At 44.2% G+C, this 22053-nt stretch overlaps 1 protein-coding gene across 1 annotated transcript in view; it reads right to left on the reverse strand.

Moving 5' to 3' along the window:
- The window catches only part of ctdp1 (CTD (carboxy-terminal domain, RNA polymerase II, polypeptide A) phosphatase, subunit 1), a gene marked incomplete in the record, with an annotated part of 47618 nt that overhangs the window by 9479 nt on the left and 16086 nt on the right, over positions 1 to 22053 (reverse strand). Inside the window, 3 exon segments of the mRNA XM_024257911.2 lie at positions 12081 to 12286; positions 20066 to 20219; positions 21932 to 22053. Of these exon segments, the coding sequence (XP_024113679.1) occupies positions 12081 to 12286; positions 20066 to 20219; positions 21932 to 22053 (482 nt within the window).

The following is a 22053-nucleotide window of genomic DNA, read 5'->3' on the forward strand; positions in this document are numbered from 1 at the left end:
ACCTGCTTCTTGGAACGGGCCCCAGCTGTTACTCACTCTTGTTGTGATACATTTTTGACATCTTCTTTTTTCATGATATTTTTCTGTAGTTCAAGTTATTAATGAACCAATCAGATGCTTTCATAAAAGGTCTCTGATTGGTTCTGATTAGGGCTGGAAATCACTGGGTACCTCATGATGCGATACATGGCTCACGATATCAATAATATCGCGATAATTGGTAACAATCATCTCTAATAGTGACCAGCTCAGTGGCCTTGTGGTAGAGTGTCCGCCCTGAGTTTGGAAGGTCGTGGGTTCAAATCCCGGCCGAGTCATACCAAAGACTCTAAAAATGGGACCCAGTGCCTCCCTGCTTGGCACTCAGCACTAAGGAGTTGGACTGGGGGGTTAAACCACCAAATGGTTCCCGAGCGCGGCTGTGTCTGCAGCTCACCGCTCCCCCAGGGGATGGGTCAAATGTGGAGAACAAATTTCACACACCTAGGTGCGTGACAAATAGTGGGACTTTGACTTTAACTTTAGCTCACATTATATAGAAGAACACACATTTTAAGGCAAAATAGATCCCCATTTATTTTTTAGCTTGAACGCAATCATAATAAACAACTTGTGTCTTATTTTGTGCAACAAATAAACATTTCAGTGCAACATTGCTGAAATTAGTAATACTATGTCTTTGACAAACATTGACACCAACTGAATTGTAATTATCTGTAAAATTCAGTGATTACACTAGTAAACATGAACAGAAGTGTCATTGCTTAGTGGACATTTGTTGTAAACAACAGAACAAAAATTAATATAACATGCAATGTTTTACACACTCTTCAAACTAAAATAAAAGATCGATATTTGGTGGGAACCATCGAGAATCAATCGCAGGACTAAATATCGGGACATATCGCAATATGGGTATTTTGGCAAACATGGCAGTGTCCGTATTGGGAAAAAATGGCGACTAAATTGACTCTGTGGTTGAAGCCAGAAGTAAGCAATTTTCAGCGGGTGATGTCACACTCACTCAGTCCAGTTCTATTATAGAGTCCATGTTCACATCCAAATATAAATAAAATTGTGTCAACCAGATTGGCCACTTTGAAATGACTTCATTAAGGAAGTTAAATCTTTTGTAAAAGACGACAAAAGAACAAAATAGACAACAAATATGACAACAGCAGAGAACATGAAGTCAGAAGAAAACCAACACAGAGATCCTGAAGGTCAAAGTTAGAATGAGCTTCTTTCACTCTATACATCTATTTGTTTGACTCATTTATGTACTTTAGAGAGACAAAACCTGCGGGACGATCAAAGAGATTGTGTCGCTCTCTGGTGCAAAGTGTCTCTTGATTACATCATGTTTAGCACATTAACATCTGTGTTCAATCCTAATGCACAAACAACCGACACGCCCACCATCTGCTTTAGTTCTTACAAAAGTAAAAAAAACACATTCAAAAAAGTTTATCAATAAACATGAAAGACAATGTAAACCAAATAAATGTAAAATAACCCCACAACATCACCCGTCCACTGACTGGACTTTCTGAACAGTCTCTGACTCAGGGCAGGAGAATGAGAACATGTTAAGCTTCCTTCAGAGGAACCACTGGATTCACGGTAAAGACAGAAGAGGAGGACATGAAGGAACCATCACCAAAGAATCGGCCCTCATTGAACTGCTGCTGATGGGACCCAGTCAGACCCGGTCCTCCTCAACAGTAGGGGTCAGTCTACCAGCCAGCAGGCTGTGAGGCTCATGCTCAAACCTCCTGCAGGCAGCTGCTGACTTTTAAAGTTTTGAACTAAAACCAGGAAAAAACAAAGGTGTAACTACGAGAGGGTCCAGGAAGCTTTGGTTCTTCATTCAGCTTTAGACTGTCTGGTTCTGAGGAGGTTACCAGTTTGAAAATCAACATCAAATGTTTGCCTTTTCAGAACTAAATAATCTAAATTAATATGACGCAGGAAACAAGTGTTTAGTAAATAAGATCATTTAAAAGTTGTGTTTGCCTGTGATCCTCAGAGAATCATCCATAAATGCAAAGGAAACACGTGCACACGTCCTGCTCTGGTCGGGTATTTCTGTGACTCGGGCCCATCGTGGCGTCCAGCCAGCAGTGTGCAGTGTGAGCCTCAACAAGAAAAAACACATTCTGAATCAGGAAACCGCCGCGTCCTCGTGCATCACCGCCACTCTGACCGCGCTGTAAGAACACGCTCGTTCACACTCTCATCTTCACGCGGAAATAAATGCACTCCAGAGAGATGAGGTGCAGGAAACAGGGGAGTGTGAACACGCATCGCCTGGAGAAACAGGAAATTAGAAGAGAGGCGATGGCGAGCAGCAGAAGAGTCAAAGATTGGGACTCCTGCTCACGCCAGAGGAAAACATATTCAGGCGAGGACAGAGGAAGAGTTCAGTCTGAACCTCATATGTCTGATATCAGTCACACATATCAATGTCAGCATCAACTGATGCCATCTTACTCAAAAGCTAACGGTTCTTACGACAGAGGAACGCTACACGTGCTGAGCGATTTTCATGCACTGACACTAACACCAGATAAGTCACCAACGAGATTTATAAAAAAAAAGCTCCCTGAGGTACAAAAATATTTACATAATCAATGGATTCTGCGCCGTTAAGCCGTTTTTCTCCACGTCAGAATTAGCTGGAATGACGTTAATTACATAAATGTTTTAAGAGTTCGAAAGAGTCCAGTAGTCAAAAGAACGTCAATGGTGAGGCTAAAGGTCAGGTGTTGAAGGGTTAAAGGGGCAACATGATGCCAAATGTGATGTATGTTTGAAGGTCAGGATTTCTGATCTTATTCCACACTGTAGTTGTTAAGATGTGTACCGACTCCTTACTGTGTGCACATACGCTGCGCATTCACACAGTAAGGAGCCAGTACCAGCATGTTACTAAGAACTAGAGCACGCACGTGTCCATAGGACGCCTGTGAGATGTGACCTACTGTGTGTTTTTGGATTTTGCCCACCTGTGTGATGGAGTTTGACACCCCTGACTTAAAACATATCTGGTGAAACTTGACATTTTCCTATTTTCTTAAACAGATAGAAACAAGTCTAAATATGTGAGTTGAAAACACATAGATATATTTGCAATTTTTGTACCTTTTTATGAAATATATTGTGTGAGTTCCAAATCAAGAATACACACACACAAATCCAAAGCTACGCACAAATCAAGAATTATGCAGGCACTAATCAGGGTGATACTTCTAACTGCTGCTGGGACAAAAGACCTAACGCTCTGTCCTGCATCTAAAGGGAGATGCTCCCTCCTTCTTTTCTGAGCAGCAACTGTCCCATGTAGAGGATGATCTCAGCTGGAAATGGTGGTGTGGATCTTTTGTCTCATACACCTCAACAAAATCCTCCCCTCTACCTCTCAGAATCGACACAGCCCTTTACACGAATTATTGTCTTCCTCACTTTCTTCCTTGAAGCTGCAAACTGGGACGGATGGCATTAATGTGAGGATGCAGGCTGAGCTCTGAACCTGACTGATGAACAAAGTTTATGTGAAGGTGACATTTGCGTGTTGATGAGTTTTGGACTGGATGAGCTGTAAACATCCATCAGCCTCCAGCTTCACTCTCAGCTGATCAAATCTGCATACATTAGCTTCAAACGATGAAAACCGGCTTTGGGAGATTAGATTAGCCGGATGTCATTTAGGGCTGCAGCGTCTCCACAGCCTGGACGGGGCTGAAATGACCAACCAGCATAGGTTCCATTTCACCTCCTCAACTTTAAAACCCAGACATGCGGATGCTTGGAGCAGATGGATGTTCACTGAAGCCCACGAGACCACTGTGTTTGTGCTACAACAGCAGCAGATGGAAGAATCCCCCCAAAGCGAGCCTCTACACCTTCGAGAGCAGAAACATGCTGCTGATCTGATATGATCCGAGTCAGGGGTCAAATCATCCCAGAGGGGGGGTCCAGCTCCATCCAGATAAAGGGAATCATCACTGCAAAGGACTCTGCACGCTTATAAACATGAACAATCTGTTTCCCTGATCACATTTTAGAGATTAAGACAGATATAATCCCCCATTTGCATTACAGTAACATTAAAGTAAGAAGCAGAGTCTGAGTGAAGTCAGGCACAGAGGGATGACGAGCATCTTAATCTTCATCATCCCTCTGATTAAACAGGATGATGAAAATGTTGCTTCTGCTTCTCTCTGCGGCGCCGCATTATGCAGATGATGCCTCATGCAGGAAGGAGGAAACAAAGACCGACATCCACGCACCGTCGCTGTGAAGAACGCCTTTCAGTTCAAGGATGTTTCTACTGAGAATGAAGAAAAGGATGCAAGACTTCCCAACAGACGGTAGGAAACAAGTTTCACTGAAAAGAAGAAACAGAAGCTGCACTGCAGCTGCTAGCGAGGAGGCATCAACATGAGTCCTGAAGAGTCCAAGTTCCAGAGCAGACTCTTAAAAAGTCAATACATATCAACTGTGATGAATGCAACGAGTCTGCAGTAATATCAGAGATGTTTCTGCTTCCAGTGAGTTCACAGGTTTGAAACGGTTTGTGCTTTAAATGAGGTGATTTTGCCTTTCTTTCCTGCTGCTCCAGCGTTTGCCTGCCACAGCAAAAATGCACTAAAGGGTTAATATATAAACACTCAGAGTTCTTTGTTCTGAAGGACTTACGGACATTTTTCCACATTAATTAATTTTTAGATTAATGCTTTAATCTTGTTACTGAATCCTTACATAAATTCAAATAAAAAAAGATCTTGCAAGATCTCATCCCTGCATGACTGCTGGATGAAAAGAAGAAAACATTCAGATTCATCAGAGGAAGTTCTGAGCTGATCTGAGAAAAGCTCGTCTGTTTGTCCTGCAGATCCTTTCAACGCTGAGATGAAGACTTTCTGCTCACAGCCCGTTAGCACAGACTGCTGTATATGGAAGAGCTTTTTCTGCTGTAGAACAGAGAAACCTCAGACGTCTGCAGCAGCGCCCGGACGGCACACTTCCATCCAGACAACGGTCTGAGGGGTCTCTAAAGCAGACAAGCCGAGTTCTTCAGCTGTGCTGATGCCTTCACAGCCATGTGGCCGTCACTACAGAAACGTCTCAATTTATCTGCAATGCAAATTTTGTCCAGAATTACAAAAAAAACGGATGAGGAAAGCTCTGAAGATGCAACAAAACCTCCTGGACTCCTGTGATGTTTCCAAAACCCGACTTCACAGTGAGGCAGGAAACGGTTTGGTTCAAAAATGACTCTCTTAGTTCTTTTTCTCATAATTGTTGATCAAATTTCCAATAAAACAAATGTTATACAGGAAAAAATGGGATGAAGTCTGAGGCAGAATCCCAGCTGACACATGGAGAGTTCCTCTGTCCTTCCACAGAACCTCTGGATGTTTCCCTGCAGGTTTCTCCTCTGGAGTGAAGGCCTGCATGAGGGCGTGGTCACTTTTTAATTAATAAACTACAGGATTAAAGAGGAGCTCACTGTTGCAACTAGTTAGTATTGATTCTGCTGTTTCTGTGAACAACCAGATGAGGAACGCGTGGAGGAATCAGCAGAGGTTTCATCGTTCTGAAACAGATGGAATTGGCAGAAGCACAAACTTCTTGTGAGTTTTAGCTTTAGCTTGTAGCACTTTTCTGGGGAACGTTGCTGTTTCTAACTCTCCTTATGGACTTTTAGGAGAACTTGGTGGAGAACTTCATGTTTTAGTTTTAGTAGAAGGTTTCAGCAGCGTGTTCGTTTTCCCATGAGCTTTGACTTCTGACAGACAGCTTGGAAAATGTTTTTTTTCCACAAGGCTGAAGGGGCGTCATCCTCAGACCTGAAGGTTAAGGTTCATGACAAGAAAACGCGCAGCATGAAGTCTCTGAAGACCAGCAGCCTGTGATCTGTGTCTTTCCAAACCAACCATCAGAGAGCGTATTGGTCAGCTGTGGTCATGCAACGATGTCTAATCATCCAATTTTGTTTTTTTTGCATTGGTTGGTTCGTTCTGTTTGTCTCCTAAAACCACATTTCCTTTTGCTTTGAGTCGTATTTCTGTGCAGATCTGTTCGGAGGGGGACAGGAAAACAGAGATTCTAAGAAAAAGATGTGTGGCTGGCAGACGGATGCATCATTTCAGCGCAGCAGCGGTGCCCTTTTGTGAGTGGTTGGATGGATTATGGCAGAAAGCTTGAAAGGAACAGCAATAACAGCTGCTTTGTGTTCACTCCAGGGAGAAACAAGAGACACGGGCAGGAGCAAGTCCTGAATGATGCTGAGAACAAAACCCAGGCATTCACATCTCTACAGTTTCTTAGCAACAGATGTCAGCCTGTTCGCACCAAATAAAAGGACAGAAGAGCGAGGGACGCGGGCTGATTCAATGGCAGTTCCTGGTGGACCAGAGGGTTCACAGAGTCCTGGAGGTCCCACAGAGTCCTGGAGGTCTTACAGAGTCCTGGAGGTCCCACAGAGTCCAGGAGGTCCCACAGAGTCCTGGAGGTTCCACAGAGTCCAGGAGGTCCCACAGAGTCCTGGAGGTCACACAGAGTCCTGGAGGTCTCGCAGAGTCCTGGAGGTCCACAGAGTCCTGGAGGGCCCACAGAGTCCTGGAGGGCCCACAGAGTCCTGGAGGTCCCACAGAGGCCAGGAGGTCCACAGAGTCCGGGAGGTCCCACAGAGTCCTGGAGGGCCCACAGAGACCTGAAGGTCCCACAGAGTCCTGGAGGTCCTACAGAGACCTGAAGGTCCCACAGAGTCCTGGAGGTCCTACAGAGACCTGAAGGTCCCACAGAGTCCTGGAGGTCCTACAGAGACCTGAAGGTCCCACAGAGTCCTGGAGGTCCTACAGAGACCTGAAGGTCCCACAGAGTCCTGGAGGTCCTACAGAGACCTGAAGGTCCCACAGAGTCCTGGAGGTCCTACAGAGACCTGAAGGTCCCACAGAGTCCTGGAGGTCCTACAGAGACCTGAAGGTCCCACAGAGTCCTGGAGGTCCTACAGAGACCTGAAGGTCCCACAGAGTCCTGGAGGTCCTACAGAGACCTGAAGGTCCCACAGAGTCCTGGAGGTCCTACAGAGACCTGAAGGTCCCACAGAGTCCTGGAGGTCCTACAGAGACCTGAAGGTCCCACAGAGTCCTGGAGGTCCTACAGAGACCTGAAGGTCCCACAGAGTCCTGGAGGTCCTACAGAGACCAGGAGGTCCACAGAGTCCGGGAGGTCCCACAGAGACCTGGAGGTCCCACAGAGTCCTAGAGGGTCCACAGAGTCCTGGAGGTCCCACAGAGTCCTGGAGGTTCCACAGAGTCCTGGAGGGTCCACAGAGTCCTGCAGGTCCCACAGAGTCCTGGAGGTCCCACAGAGTCCTGGAGGTCCTATAGAGACCTGAAGGTCCCACAGAGTCCTGGAGGTCCTACAGAGACCTGAAGGTCCCACAGAGTCCTGGAGGTCCTGCAGAGACCTGAAGGTCCTACAGAGACTTGGTTTTAGCTTATGCTACTTAAAAACAGACTTCGATGGACATGGTGTTTTTGATATTTTTATCATGATCTTACAGCATTTTTCTGATGATAGAGGCCTACATAAAGAAAATTAAGATTGTTTGTATTTTAAAAATCTGTGTGGTTTTCTAGGGCTTAGGGTGTATTCAGACTGGAAAATATGTTGGTCCTAAACCCTGCTTTTGGTACCCTGCTTTTTTTTAAGCAGACTTTCCAGCTTCCAAACAAAGCTTGTAAACAAAACCATGTGACCAAAGATCTCTTCACTCATTGGTCTGGAATTAAAAGGGCGGGGTCAAGCAATGAGAGAAAGAATAATGGAAGGCCAACACTTTGCAATACTTTTCAGGACAGTTCACTTATTTAAACTTTACATTTCACTGATCGATTTAAAACGTCTGTATCAACATCAGGTTCAACAGTTTGCACTGCTGCTTTGGTCCGGTGGAGGAATGCTGCAGGACGGTTACTGAGGAGACAGCAGAACTGAGACCACCTGGAAAGATGGGTCAGAGAGCGGGTCCTGGTCCACTTGGGTGTATTCAGAGTGAAATGTGTTATAGATTAACAAACTGGTTCACTGTAGGCAGAGCAGACGTGTCCTGTCTGAATACAGCCATAGTTTCTGCAGAGCGGCAGCAGTAAAGGTTTGTTACTTATGTAATAATCAAAAAGTGTATACATGTAAATGATGGTTTTCTATATAGAGAGATGTTGTAACAGATCTTCAGATGTAAAGTCACTGAGCAGCCATGTTCATCTTTCATTCATTCTCTTTATGCATCTCATGCTTTGAAACTGGTGCCTAAAGTTACGGCGTATTGAAAGCGTATTTGAGCAGCCAGCAGACGCTGATGGAGTCTGTTGAGCATGGGGGTGGGGGTTAGTGCAGGCTTATTATGCTGTTGTTTGCACCTTTCTATAGACCCAAACACCCACCTGCCAGTTTGTGCCCACATCTCTTTCAGAATCAAACGCACGCCTCCCCCTGCTGTCAGTCTGTGTAATCATGTGCTGCTGCTGAGCAGCGCTCCAGGCTGGGGGTGGACCCCTCCATAACAGGGGAGCCGCTCAGTGGACGAGTATTTTGGGCTTGACTCATTAGCAGCAGCCAAAGGTGGCAGTCCAGAAGACAGGCGGACTGACGCGTGTGAGCAGGTGAGGATGCCGAGCCGGAGTCAACAGGAGTGAAGAACCGAGACGTTTGTGAGAGTCGTCATCAAACAAGACGGTAAACAGAAATGAATATGCCGCGGGGAGGGACTGCAGAGCGGGGAAGATCCTCAGAGAACAGACGCAGCAGAGGGGGGGACAGGAAACTGGAGCATGAGAGGTTTTTGTCCTCATGGGGGTCAGATCAATCTAGAACAAACATCTCTTCTCTAGAGAGAAAATGTTATTGAGCTTAAAAAGAAAAAGAAAAACAATATGAGCCCGGTGTGTTCAAACTTAGGGTGACCCCCCCACCAGAGTTTTGCTGGAGCTCCCCTCACAGCAGCTTCTTCTGATCTGCATCCAAACCTGCAGAAACGTTCACTCTGAGGTGACGCATACCTGCAGTTGAGCCTACACAGCTTCAGCTCCATTCACCACCTGACTGAAGATGAAGTCACATGACCCCCTTTTCTAATGTCAGCAGGAAGTGATGTCACAGACTTTTCCAAAAGCAGGAACATTTGATCGCTGATCACCAAAACAAAGAGGAGTGATGTTAGAACCACGGCTGAGCTAACAGCAGCTCACTGACCGCAGTAGAAAACATTACAACAGGAATACGTTTGACTTTAATGTCAGACATTTTTGACTTTTGATCGGTTTACAAGGATTATGTGTGAACGGAAATTTAGGAAACTTAACTGGTGAGAGAAGATCTTCTGCAGCTGCACGTCTCATAGCTAAAGCTAATGCTAGCATAAGCCTTATCACAGATTAAAAGAATAAAATGATAGTTACCTTCATAATCAAACCAGCAGCATTCACTGAAGTACTAGTAACCTTCGTCTAACTTTAACCGGGTTGTCAGAGAGAAATAATCCACGACGCGTTCAATATCATCCAAGTTCAGAAGGAATTTGCAGGAATTTGGGGTAGCAGCAGCAGCAGCTGCTGTTCTGACAGGATTACTGACATTTGAACTCTGATTTGTGAACGATCTAAGAGGAGGAAATGAATACAACCAGGTAGGACCATTATAAAATAAATATTGTACACATTTTGGTTGCAATTGGTTAGGTTACCTTTTATTATTTCTGTAAAATTGCTTCAAACAGCGTTCAGCTGTCAGCTTTGCCGTTTTAAACAATACAAGCCAGAAGCGACTCGTCACATATCCAGATGTGTGACGTCACCTGAAAAGGGTCTATGATGAGAAACATGATAAAGGTTACTTCTTTAGCTCTGCTTTTTACTTTTTATTTAGATTTATATATTTCTGGTTGAGATGCAGCTCAAACTGTGGATTTGAATGTGTTTCTTTTTCATCATAACTGACATTTCACTACCTACTACATCACGTGTCAAAGTAAAAGGCCCGGGGGCCGGATCCGGCCCTCTGGGTAATAATATTCAGACCTCCAGATCATTTTGTTTTATTGTTATCTTCTAATTTGTATAATTTTGACAACATATATTTTTATAGAGAGTAAAATATTGAATGTTTTTAAGGCTTAAATTGATTTATTCTGGAATAATATTCATGCGTTTTCATTATTCATTATTACATTAAAAAGTTACACTTTTAAAGTTTTAAAACCAGCATTCTGATAGCTTTCTGGACTATTTTGGTCTACTAAGATTTTTTAGGCTACTTTGGAGTTTGGCTAATATTCAAGCTGTTTTGGCTAATTAATGCCTTTTTTAAGTTTTTTAGGCTGATTTGGAGTTAAGCTAATATTTACACTAGCTGTTTTGGCTAATTCTGCCTTTTTTCATTTTATTAGGCTGTTTTGAAGTTTAGCTATTTTTTCAGCTACATGCTAGCTGTTTTGATGGAGCTAAGGTTTTTTTTCTTTTCTTATTTTAGGCTAATATGGTATTTAGCTAATATTTTAGCTCGCTATCAGCTTCAGTGTTTCAGCAGCCAAATTCCTCTTACAGCATTCACACTAGCATTATCACAGGTAATGCTATATATCTAGTTTATAATTGTGTTAAAAAGTTATAGTTTTAAAGTCTTGAAAATGTAGTTTTAGAGTGTTTACTAAATGTTTATCCTGTCCGGCCCGCGACCTCGGGTGTGTTTTGGATTTTGGCGCCTTGTGCGATTGAGTTTGACACCCCTGTACTACTACATTCCCTTAATTGAGATGATTTTATGTGGTACAGGATGTCTTTTATTTTGAAGGAAAGTCATGTAGACCTCTAAAGACTTAGAAACTAATTCATATTTATGCTTGAAATAACAAATGTATTTGTATTTATCATAATAGTAACAATACTATCAATACAAATCAGTGTCTTCTTTTTCTAAAGGCTGAAATAAGACTTTGTGAGCCCTACTGGGATGTTGTCAATAAGAAATCCTCCAGAATGGCTCTTTAACTGTTGAAGCTCGCAGACCCCTGACCTGAACGTCTGCTGCAGGTTTTGCTTGGTGGAGGGTTGTACAGAGGAGCGGCTGCATCTTAAGGAGACCACAGTTTGAGCTTCAGGCTCGCTCAGCCACCACAAAAGACATCATGGAAATGGAACGTACCGTTGTTGTGTAACCGGCAGGTGTATTGTGAAGCATTTCTGAGGTACAGGTGATGGTGTTGTACAGTGAGAGTGCGGAGTCCTTATGCCACACAGGTACGGGTACAGGCTCCTTACTGACCACACCCACATTTAGCAAAAAGGACAAATCTGGACAAAGTGCCTGCATCTCATCTACGTCATCCTTATGTGCTGTGTAAGTACAACCTGTCGCCCGCCGCAGGACCTAGCTATTTAGTGCAGGTCAGCTGTGTGCCCTGCTCAGGAGTTGTCCGTGCCCGTCTCCCCCCATAAGGACAGCTGTGACTGAGGCTTGAAACTAGATTGATTAACTGTAGATTCACATTCATTCGTTGACTTTGCTTCACATTAACTTTAAAGTTTCCATCAACAAAACAGCCACACTACTCTGCCAATCAGGTTTTCTGCACATGCTGCGAGCTGATCAATGACACCAAATCCTATCAGTGACATGAGTTAGGATTACAGATTAACCTGCAGATTACTGGCGCTGGTGTAATCCATCTTCTGCCCTCTGACACAAGAAAATAGCAGCAAAGAATGAGGAGTCCAGACAGCCTGGCCAGCCCTCAGCAACAGGAGACGTTCATAATTATGTTCTGAAATCGTCAAACGCCTGCTGTTTGGAATCAGTCTCCATGGCAACGGACCACACTGTCTGGCTCGGCGGCGTGTTCTGATTAAAGTGGATGGAGGAGTAAGACTCGGAAAATGTAGAGAGGCCTGAGAGTCCTTCTCACCTGGAGGACTTTATGTAACGGTGTGTGGGGGGGGGCGCTAACGGAGAAACATCTGACTGTTATACATATGAATCCCTTCAGAGGGGGGGCGAGAACTGCCTCTCACCTGGAGACATTATGGGATGGCCGGTCGCTGCTGGACGCTGTGGGGAGCTTCTCTGCTGGGCTCTGTGGAAGGACCCCCCCTCCAAGCGAGTGTCCAGCTGGGGGCGGTCTGCGCTGCTCCTCAGCCTCCTGCTCCTCGCTCCCCGGCCTCTCCCTCCCGCGGCCCTCGCTCTCGTTGTCGCTCTCCTCGCCTAGGATGTCGTCCACCTGCGTTTGGTTTGGAAAGAGCTTTTGTGAGTTTTTTGAACATTCAACACACACCCTCCATTACACAACTTCTAAAACATCATTTGATTAACACAAACACACACATGCAGGACTTAAAGCGACTTTTTTCTTCCTACTAAACCTGCAGGAGAGCATGAAACTCCAAACATCATTTCCTCTGAGTTCTGCTGTAACTGACTCAAGTCAGATTTGGTTTTCTTTGTGTTTATGTAAACCTCCATCATCCTGCTGGAAACAAGGTGTTTCAGCCTTGTTATGAAAAGATTACAGGATTTACAGGAGTATTTACATGATCATCAATATGTCGTGTTTTTCTGAGTGTCATGGGTCCCTGGGTAAAGTTTCACACCAAAGGGCTAAGTTTCCAGTATCATTACTTTTTCTTTTTGGATTTTTTTGTTCTCAATTCGTAATTTTTTTAGTTTTTTTTCAGCGAGTTTTTAGGATCTTCCAATGTTTTTATTTTCCATTTTGTTACATAAACCACAGTTGAAAATAAAAAATAACTACTCTAATTTATCATGTGTTGTCTTATTTGGAACTATTTTTTATGACAAATCCTTTTTTGGGGGTATTTTAGATCAGGTAAAATTTCCCCGGCAAAAGTGATGGTGTAACTTATTATAGCAAAAGTGTTCTAGGGTTAAAAAACAGAACAATCCCCTGAAAAAAAAAAATGATTAAATGTCCTTTTTGGTCATGACTTTGAAACCAAATATCAGTGATCTACAACTGAAAATACTACATCTTAAACACAAAAGTAAAATGATTAAACAGATTATATCAAACAGCATAATGAGCCTCTCTGGTTTCCCTGAACCTTCAGCTGCATGTGGGAGACTTCAGCGAGGCGGCGTCTACAATGAAGAAAGAAAACACAGTCAATCTGCTTAGGAGGAAAAACACAGACGCAGTCTGGGATCTGTGCCGTTGCTCAGAAGGTAATAATTCATGCGGCCCATCATTATCGATCATTTGCTGAAAATTGGCCCATTGGCAGCCCTGAGATCGATGGCGGCGAGCGCAGCGTGTGCCGCCTGTGGTCACCGGATCATTAGAAGAACGGGGATGAAAGACGGCAGAGTATTACTGGCCTAAAGCGCGCTCATTACAGATGTGGCTTATCTGGACACACAAACACGTTTGTCCGCATGAGCAGGACATGAAAAGAAGCTCCTCGTTCCTTCAGCTGTTCTTCAGTGACAGCAGTAAGACCTGAACCTGAAGTGTCTGTGGATTCCTGATGAAATGTTTGAGCGCTGAGACGGGAGCAGAGAGGAAGGGAAGTCTGACAAGATGCTCAGCAGAGTCACTCTGAGCTTTAAAATCCTTCACTGACAGTCCATTCTTCTGAACCAACGCCAGCAATTAGCCGGAGCTGCTGTGGAGGGAGGAGCGGGGGCTGAGGCCCGGAGGGGGGGTTCAGCTGAACTGAGAGCAGCATGAAGAAAATTAGAAACCATCGAGCAGAGCTTTGATTTCAGCTGTTCTGACGTCTCTCTGCAGCACATTTTCCTGCAGAGCCTGGCGTTCTTCAGATCCAGTTTGAGCCAAAGCTCCTCTGTCCGTCTGATCAGATTGATGCTAAAAGCAGAGAATCATCCAGCCGGGTTTTCCTAAATATTCCTCCTGCTCTGACACCGGAGCACAAAGACAAAAGCTTCCATAGACCTCTGTCTCTTTACCTTTAACATAAGTTCATTAATCTAATAAAGCTCTTCTACAAACACATGGAGACTTCCTGCTGAGTGAAGCTCATCAGGATCCCTCATGGTCCTTTCTCTTTCTGTTCTGTCATGTCCACATGGTTCAGCTGCTCACAGCATCATCACATTTCAGCTGCCTCTCTATGAAATCTGCCTTATGCCTTTAAAAGCCACAAAACAGATCCAGCAGTCTCAACAGCCAATCAGATTTCAGTCTGAGACACCAAGAAGTCTTTCTGCCTTCATGTCCTTCAAAACACTCAGAGAAGAGACGGTTTGATTTTCAAAGTGACTGCTGTAAAAAGAGGACATGATGATGAGTTCAAACCTTTGACTTTAATATTCTAATGACTTCCCTTTTGCAATGCAAGCAGTGCACATGGTGCATTATGGGAGTTAATGTTTTCCTGCCCAGAATTTCCAAAGAAGATAAAAGTGTGAGCCCAGAATCCGTCTGATGACTGTTGTGCTCCCACAGCTGCGCTGTGGTTGTCCTTCAACACTGATGTCCTGTTTTCAGAGGGGCGGGACTTTGCTGTTTTACCTGCAGGGTTAAGCTAATGTCCATGTCTGAATTCCCTCCCTACTCCCTTTGTGCTACAGAACTATACAGTGCAAGACTATCGAGTTCCCTGGACTTTAAAAACACCATGCTCACTATTTCTTTTATTTTTAAAACCTACAAAAATGAACATTTTACAAAGGCTACTGATCTAGTGAGCATTGATGCAAGCTGGTTTTTAGAAGGGCATTCTGGGAAATGTCTATGGCACTGGATTTTAGATTCAGACAGCTCAACAAAATGGTGAGTAGTGGGTAGTGAAGGAATTCGGACACAACTTATAACTTCTTATTCTGCTCCAAAATGAGAAGGAACACGCAGACTTAAGGTCACTTCAGTTCATCTGTTCAGCCCAGCTTCCGTCTGCATCAGGACACACCGACTCTGCACAAGAACAAAGCAGCACATTAAAAATGACTGCTTCCACCTGCGTCATCAAAAAAGATCTGTACTGTGATGGAAGTCAGACGTAAACACGGAGCTGAAATGAGAGCAGACACTCCACTCCTTCAGATCAAAAGCCTCTAAAACAATCCTTGACTGACAGAGAACGCCAGCAGAAAGAGTTCCATCTCCGCGGAGGAGAACTGCACAGTTCAGCCTGGAGAAAGCATCAAAGAGTGAGAGCCGAACTTCTTAACAAGGTCTGCAAACAGGAAGACACGGGCGGTGATTTTTCCCATTGCTGCCTCGCAGAGGCTGCGACGCTGCAGCGGAGGTTAGACGAGGAGAGTTACATAATTCTGATAAACAGGAGAAAAAAAAGCTGCCTCAGCTTCTTAGATAAGTGGAGCGAGCTCCTGAATCTGCATTTTCCTGAGATTCTTCAGAGGAACAGAAAGAAAGTCAGGATGCTGAGAAATGATGCCCTGAAGAAGAAAACTTCCTATCATCCTCACTACAATGTGAGCATCTCTGGACTGGAAAAGTAAAAATAAGCAACAAGGATGACCTAAAGTGAAGTTATCAATGAGGGCTGAAGATAAAGCAGCAGAACCACGGTGAAGCTTAAACAGCATTGTTCGTTCAGCTAGGAGGTCATGGAGCTGTGACAGTCTCAGCTCTCACAGGCGCTCAATGGGAGGTTGAGCAGCATAAACAGATACAGACACATATCTGACGGAGGATGCAGGCAGATGGGAGCTGGCATCACAGTGACTGATGACTGGTCAGGACCTCCTGTGATCCTTAATGAGCCGAGCCTCTGGGGGGTGGGGGGTGTTCCCCCTCCTTGATCTGTGTCTACATTCTCACAAACCTGAATGCGACAAAGCTTACATTAAAGCGGGGAGCAGCGCCTGCTGATGGGGAGATGGAGTCAGCATCCGTGCTTCCACCTCCTCACATGCTTTACAGATCACACGCCAAAGCAAAGCGCTTTGGTCGGCGCCGGACGAAATGGAAAGAAGAACTCAGGCTTTGAGCTTCAAACAGAAGCTGTGAAAGTCGGTTCATTATCAAACTGAAACTGAACTATTCTATGGACATTTATCAGCAACTATGTCCAGTAAACCTAAAGTACAGGAAATTTGAGGTGAATAATTAAATGAAAAATGTGTTTTTTACAGGTTCTTTAAGTTTTTCTGATGATAAAGGACACATTAAAATAGAAATTAAGCTCAGAATTCCATTTGTAAGAATCTTTCTATGTGAATTATGATGGATCAAATGATAAAGATGATAAAATGCTGTTGGAAAAAGAGCTCATTTGTTAAATTGAAAATACGCTGGTCAGCCCCCGCTCCGCTCCATTGCAGTCTCATAGATCCATGAACGTCTTTGTTTTCCTCGTCTGAGCTGGGATCTGGATCAGAACTGTCTGGACAGCTCAGATATTGATCACTGTTTTTCCTGCACAGATAATGTAAGTGAGGGGCTATAAGCTGGCTGGAGAGTTCGTAAAACAGATGGATAATGGGAAGTGGAGGCAGGCTTACTATATGTCAACGGGAGAACTTTTAATGAACTCCTGGTGTTCAAATGTCCTAAAAAACAATACAGTTTTTTATCATCATAATTAAAAGACCAATGGGAACACTGACAATAAACCAAAAGATGAACCCTAATGCTAGACGGAAAGTAAAATAGGTTAAATATTAGCGTGCACTTGAATCTTCGTGAGCTTCATGTCCTCCAAACCTCACAGAGGACTACAGATTCATCTTCCTGGCCCATCAGACCAACGCGACCGTGGAAACAGTCACCGAGTCTAAACGCTGAGTCAGTTCAGCCACTTTGGGTTATGATTTGTGAGTCCGTTCTGACTGTGAACCTCCGTCAGATGAAAAGCAGCAGCAGAAAGAAGCACAGAAACTCCCTGAGCTCTGCAGAAGACCTTTGAGAGCAGGAGGAGTATGAGAGGATCCTTCTGATTTCACAGCCGAGGTGTCGAGCTTTGACACGATATTCCCAGCTACAGCAGGAACTTGTCATTGTGCTCAATTTCTACAGTTTAAAGAGCAAAAGTGCAAACTTTACTAAATGCCAAAACTTGGGCTGACATTTTCAGGGAGATGGTTTCTCCCCTAAAGTGTTCTGTGCAGACAGCAGGAAGCATGAACCCGCTGCTAAGCATCAGCTCCAAACGTGAAGATCAGCAATTCTGGAGATTTTTCCTCCAGAGAAATTGCCGGTTGGACCCGAGGAAAGATGAGAGCGTCATATTTGGCAGGAGTTTATTGCCGTCTGCTCTGATTAAAAACACAGTCTGGATGTGACGGACCAGAGCAGAGCATAGAGTTCTTCCCTTCATTATTCCTGATTCATGGTTCTCTGTTGCCGGTGATGACATTGATAGTCCCTGTCCTTTGCATCACTGCTGATGGCATTATGGGATGTTTACCTGCGGCAGAAACCGCTTTTGTGTAATGTTAGCAGTTTTCAGAGGCTGAAATACAGGAAACACTATTAAAAAAACTAAACAAAAAACACCAATCTACTAATTTAGTACAATTAGAAGCTGCACATGAAAAGTGTTTATGAGTCAAAGCTTTAAATAAGTGTTTAATCATAATCAGGCAAACTGAAATATTAATAAACAGGGAGAAACACTACAAAAACTCAAAAATGTTCAAGGAAAACGTATTAAAATCCCATTCTGAACATCCATCGTTAAAGCGTTCCCAGAGGTCGTTGAATTACAATTATCAGCTTTTAGCCCAAACCTTAAAGTCTGAGTCATTTTATAGGATATAGTTCTACAGAGGGGCAGAAGTTCTTCAGAAATTCACCTGAGTTGTGGGCGGGACCAGAAGCGTGGAGCAACCCCACCTCCACTTCCCCTCATCCATCTGTTCACACCCTCTCCCAGTAGATTACAGCTCCTCACAACTCCAATCTTACATTTACAATGCAAAAAAACCCCAAACAAAATTGAAGCTATCCTGCCGTATAGTTCTGATCCAGATTCCAGCTCAGAGCAGGAAAACAAAGACGTTCATGGATCTATTTGAGTGTAAGTGGATGATCAGAATGGAGCAGAGCAGGAAGCTCGTGGAACGCTCAGTCACAAATAAGCTCTCTTTCCAATGAATAAATTTCACTTGGACATGGATGTTATAGATCAGGGGTTCCAACCTTCAGCACTTAAAGAGGCATTCAGGTTGATTTCTCTCCAACCAAAACCCAGTAGAACCACAAAGTTTTCACTCACCCTTTAGAAAAATAAGATACCGGTTTATATGGATGTTTTTGCTGCCGACTAGGGCTGCCACGATTAGTCGACGAATCAACTATTAAAAAAGTCAACGACTAATTTAATAGTCGATTAGTCGTTACTTTATATTATATGGAGTCAGAGTGTAGTAATGTTGAAAGTTATAATGGTATTATTCTAGCTTTTTTGAATATTTTGCCATTTTTTACGTTTTTTTACACCATTTTAGAGTTTAGCTAATATTTCAGCTATAACTTGGGCTTTTTTCTGTTTTTTAGGCTAGTTTAAAGTTTTGCTAATATTTCAGCTGCATTCTAGCTGTTTTGGCTAACTTAGGCTTTGTTTCAGTTTTTTAAGGCTAATTTGGCATTTGACCAATATTTCAGCTGGCTATTAGCTTCAGCCTTTTTCAGCAATTAACTTCAGCGATTTCTGCTATCACATTCAGTTTTTTAACTATAAATTTCAGCATCTTTAGCGGCCAAATTAGCTTACAGCATTCACACTAGCATTATCACAGGTAATGTTACAGTATATAACTAGTTTTTAGTTCATTTAAAGCTAATGATGGTTAAAATCGACAAGAATAAAGCAAACAGGGCATTATTCATGTAGGGGGAGTCAGAAGAGAAAGTAAACAGTTTGATGAAGATGAGATCAAACTGAATGGCCTGCAGGTTCCCCACACAGAACAGCTGACTGACTGTTCTGACTGTCGATGAGACGCACATAAAGAAGGTTGAACCACCAAAGATCTGCAGCCAAGAAAACAGGAGAACAGTGGACTCAAAGAGAGGTCGTCCAGTAGGTTCATCGCTGCTCCTCTTTGCCTGGAAACCGGTGCACATGTTGCTCCGGTTAAACGGGCGTCCCACCATGCAGCCCCCGCTGACATTTAACATCTACCTGACTCAGCGACGATCCTCGTTGCAGCCAATTAGGTGCGCTTGTTTCTCTGAAGATCCTGAGTTTAAGAATGTCACAGCCTGCCCTTTAGCGTCAGCAGTCCCGGGGAGATGACATTTGGACTGCAGCGCGTCTACAAAGACCGTCCCTCCTTCTTCTGCAGCTACAGACATGTCAGACTAACCGGTGTGAGCAGCTAATGCAGATGTTTGGCCGGCGTGGAAATCCCTGCGCTCCTCTTTGCACTTTGAGCTGGAACAGCGTGAAACTGTTACCTGTGAAGCGCTGAACTTCAGTGAATAGAACCTGACAGTTACTGGGAGGCAGAGGAGAGCCAGTCAGGATTGAAGCACGCCTGCTATGGCGTCTGAACTCAAGGATTTCATTTTCGCAGAACTTTGAGCACAGCGGGATTTGGGAATACCACTTAGTGAACTCTGAGGTCAAAGTATTTCCAGGAAAGGTTCCTGGGAGAGTTTTCCTGTCTTTGGTGGATGAATGTTTTAAGAACGCACAAAAAAACGTCAGCAAACAGGAAATGAGACATTTTTCTAAATGATGTCTCAGATAGGCCTGACTAATCGTCGACTAATCGACTATTAAAATAATTGACGACTAATTTAATAGTCAATTAGTCGCTACTTGATATTATATGGAGTCAGAGTGTAGTTAAGTTAAAAAAGTTATGAGCGTTTAGCACCAAAAAAAAAAAAGCACTTTTTTTATATTTGAGTCAGTGAGACCAAAACTTTATCTTTAGGGAAAAAGATTCATTAAAAGTTTAATAAACAATCCTCTTTATTGTCTGTTTTGTGCGAGTGTTTAGTTAGCAAATATTCATACTCAAATTTCTGTGAGCAGACCGCGAGTACCTGAGCCCCCGGCACTCGTTACAGCCCTCGTGTCTGTCATGGACTCTAACGCCTCACCTCTCTGTCCATGCTGTCCAGGTCCTCCTTGCAGAGCGTGTACAGGGGCATGGTTTCAGACATGCTGGGCTGCCGTCTGCGCCGAGATGGCCCCGCCTGCTCGCCATCCTGAACACATCCTGCCGCCTCCTTTAGCTGAGTGGGCGCAGCCCCCCTGAGGTGAATACAAAACCTAAAGTCAGGACGAGCAGCTTTGTTGGGGAGGTAAACAGAAACAACTGAATCTGCAGGGATGCTGGGAAGAATTCATTTCTGAAAAAAATGATAAAAACCAAGCGTGAGTGTGGGACAGTGATGTGGAGTGCACAGGCTCAAGGGCCCAGCACACATATAAGCAAGTGGGAAGAGGGGGCTCCTGCACCCCCCTCGGCTCTGCTTAATTGAACAGATCCTCTTTGATCGTTGGACACGAGTCTCTGAAAACTCCTCTGCTCCTCCGGTCCGGGAATAAAACGGGCCAATTTTCCACTTGAGATTTTTAATTACAGCGCATCACCACAGATCTTTTCATTTGAAGGGAGCTATGGTCTCATGCTGGATTTTCAGAGCGGAGCACGTGGTTTCCTCTGCAGGAGCAATAGAGGACCCAACCTGAAGTGATGAACCAACGCTCAGAGAGCAGCAGACCAGCGGGTGCTGTCCAGCCACCATACTGGAAATAAAATCCTGTAGACTGCACATGGAGCCTGTTAGTGCTGCTCATGTGATCCATGCACGTTCAGCGTGACTGTTGCAAATGAGAAAATCAGACAATCTGAGTGTAGTTTATGAAGACGTTGCAAATCACCTGCAGCATTTCCACGTGGTTAGTATGGAGCCAGTACTCACACCTTAGTAACCACTAGGAAACCGTACGGCAGCGTTTCCACTGAGCGCTGCAGTGCGTTAGCGCTTCAATTATAAAATAGACCCATCAAGCTGGACCGGACCATACCATTTTTGGGGTTCCGCTGATTGTAGGTCCATAGGAAAATGGAACAGACTGCTTAGGGCAGAGCTACTGTTGAATCCTGTTTATAGGTGGAAGGTCATTATGATAAAAGAAAGCACAAGGAGGGTGTCTGTATTCCTCTCCTCCGCCTGCAGTTTCTCTCAAACAACATTCAATCATTTGTATATACAAAGGAATAAAAGCCAAACGGGAACAAAATGAGATCCATTGTTGTTAGCTTCACCCCAGAGGTGCTGTGACGGTCCAACTCTGAGTGGATACGCTCACCAGAACTTCCTGGACCATTGTAAACCGGACTGGACCAGAAAGGATTGCTCACTGGAAACAAGGATTTACATTATCCTTACAAATACTCCTTGATACACTTACCACATCCATGACAATGGTACGTTCCATTGTCATGGTACGTTCAGTTGTTATGGTACGTTCAGTTGTCATGGTACGTTCAGTTGTCATGGTACGTTCAGTTGTTATAGTACGTTCAGTTGTTATAGTACGTTCTGTTGTCATGGTACGTTCAGTTGTCATGGTACGTTCAGTTGTCATGGTACGTTCAGTTGTCCGGGTACACCTGAGCTCCTCTTGAGATGCAGCTTCTCTTTTCTACAAATCTCCATGGACCCTGACAACCCAAAAACCTGCACCACCTGCACAGGTGCATGGGACTAAGGCTTTAGGAAAGTGCAGCGAATCCTGGAAACGTTAGGTTTCAATTTGGTCAAAGTGTGGTCATCACGCTGCACCTCCTAGCTTCCTCATGCTCTGATTGGTTTCTTTGAAGAAGACAAACGAACATCTGAGCTACAAACCAAAAGAAGAATCTTTGACTCTCAGCAGACATGTCTGTCTTTCTTTTCTCTCACTTTAACTGGTTCATTCAGGTTCTGGGTCAGCAGCTGCTGTTCTTGTCGTACCTGAGGCTGGGCTGATCTCGGGGTTCAGAACTTGATGGCTGAAGGTAGGATGGGGGGCGCTGCACGTTGGAACCCCTGCGGATGAGCTTTCCTGTGACGGGGTCGTACGTCCGGGCCTCTGG

This window comes from Oryzias melastigma, linkage group LG11 (assembly GCF_002922805.2).
Source record: "Oryzias melastigma strain HK-1 linkage group LG11, ASM292280v2, whole genome shotgun sequence".
Lineage (NCBI taxonomy): Eukaryota > Metazoa > Chordata > Actinopteri > Beloniformes > Adrianichthyidae > Oryzias > Oryzias melastigma.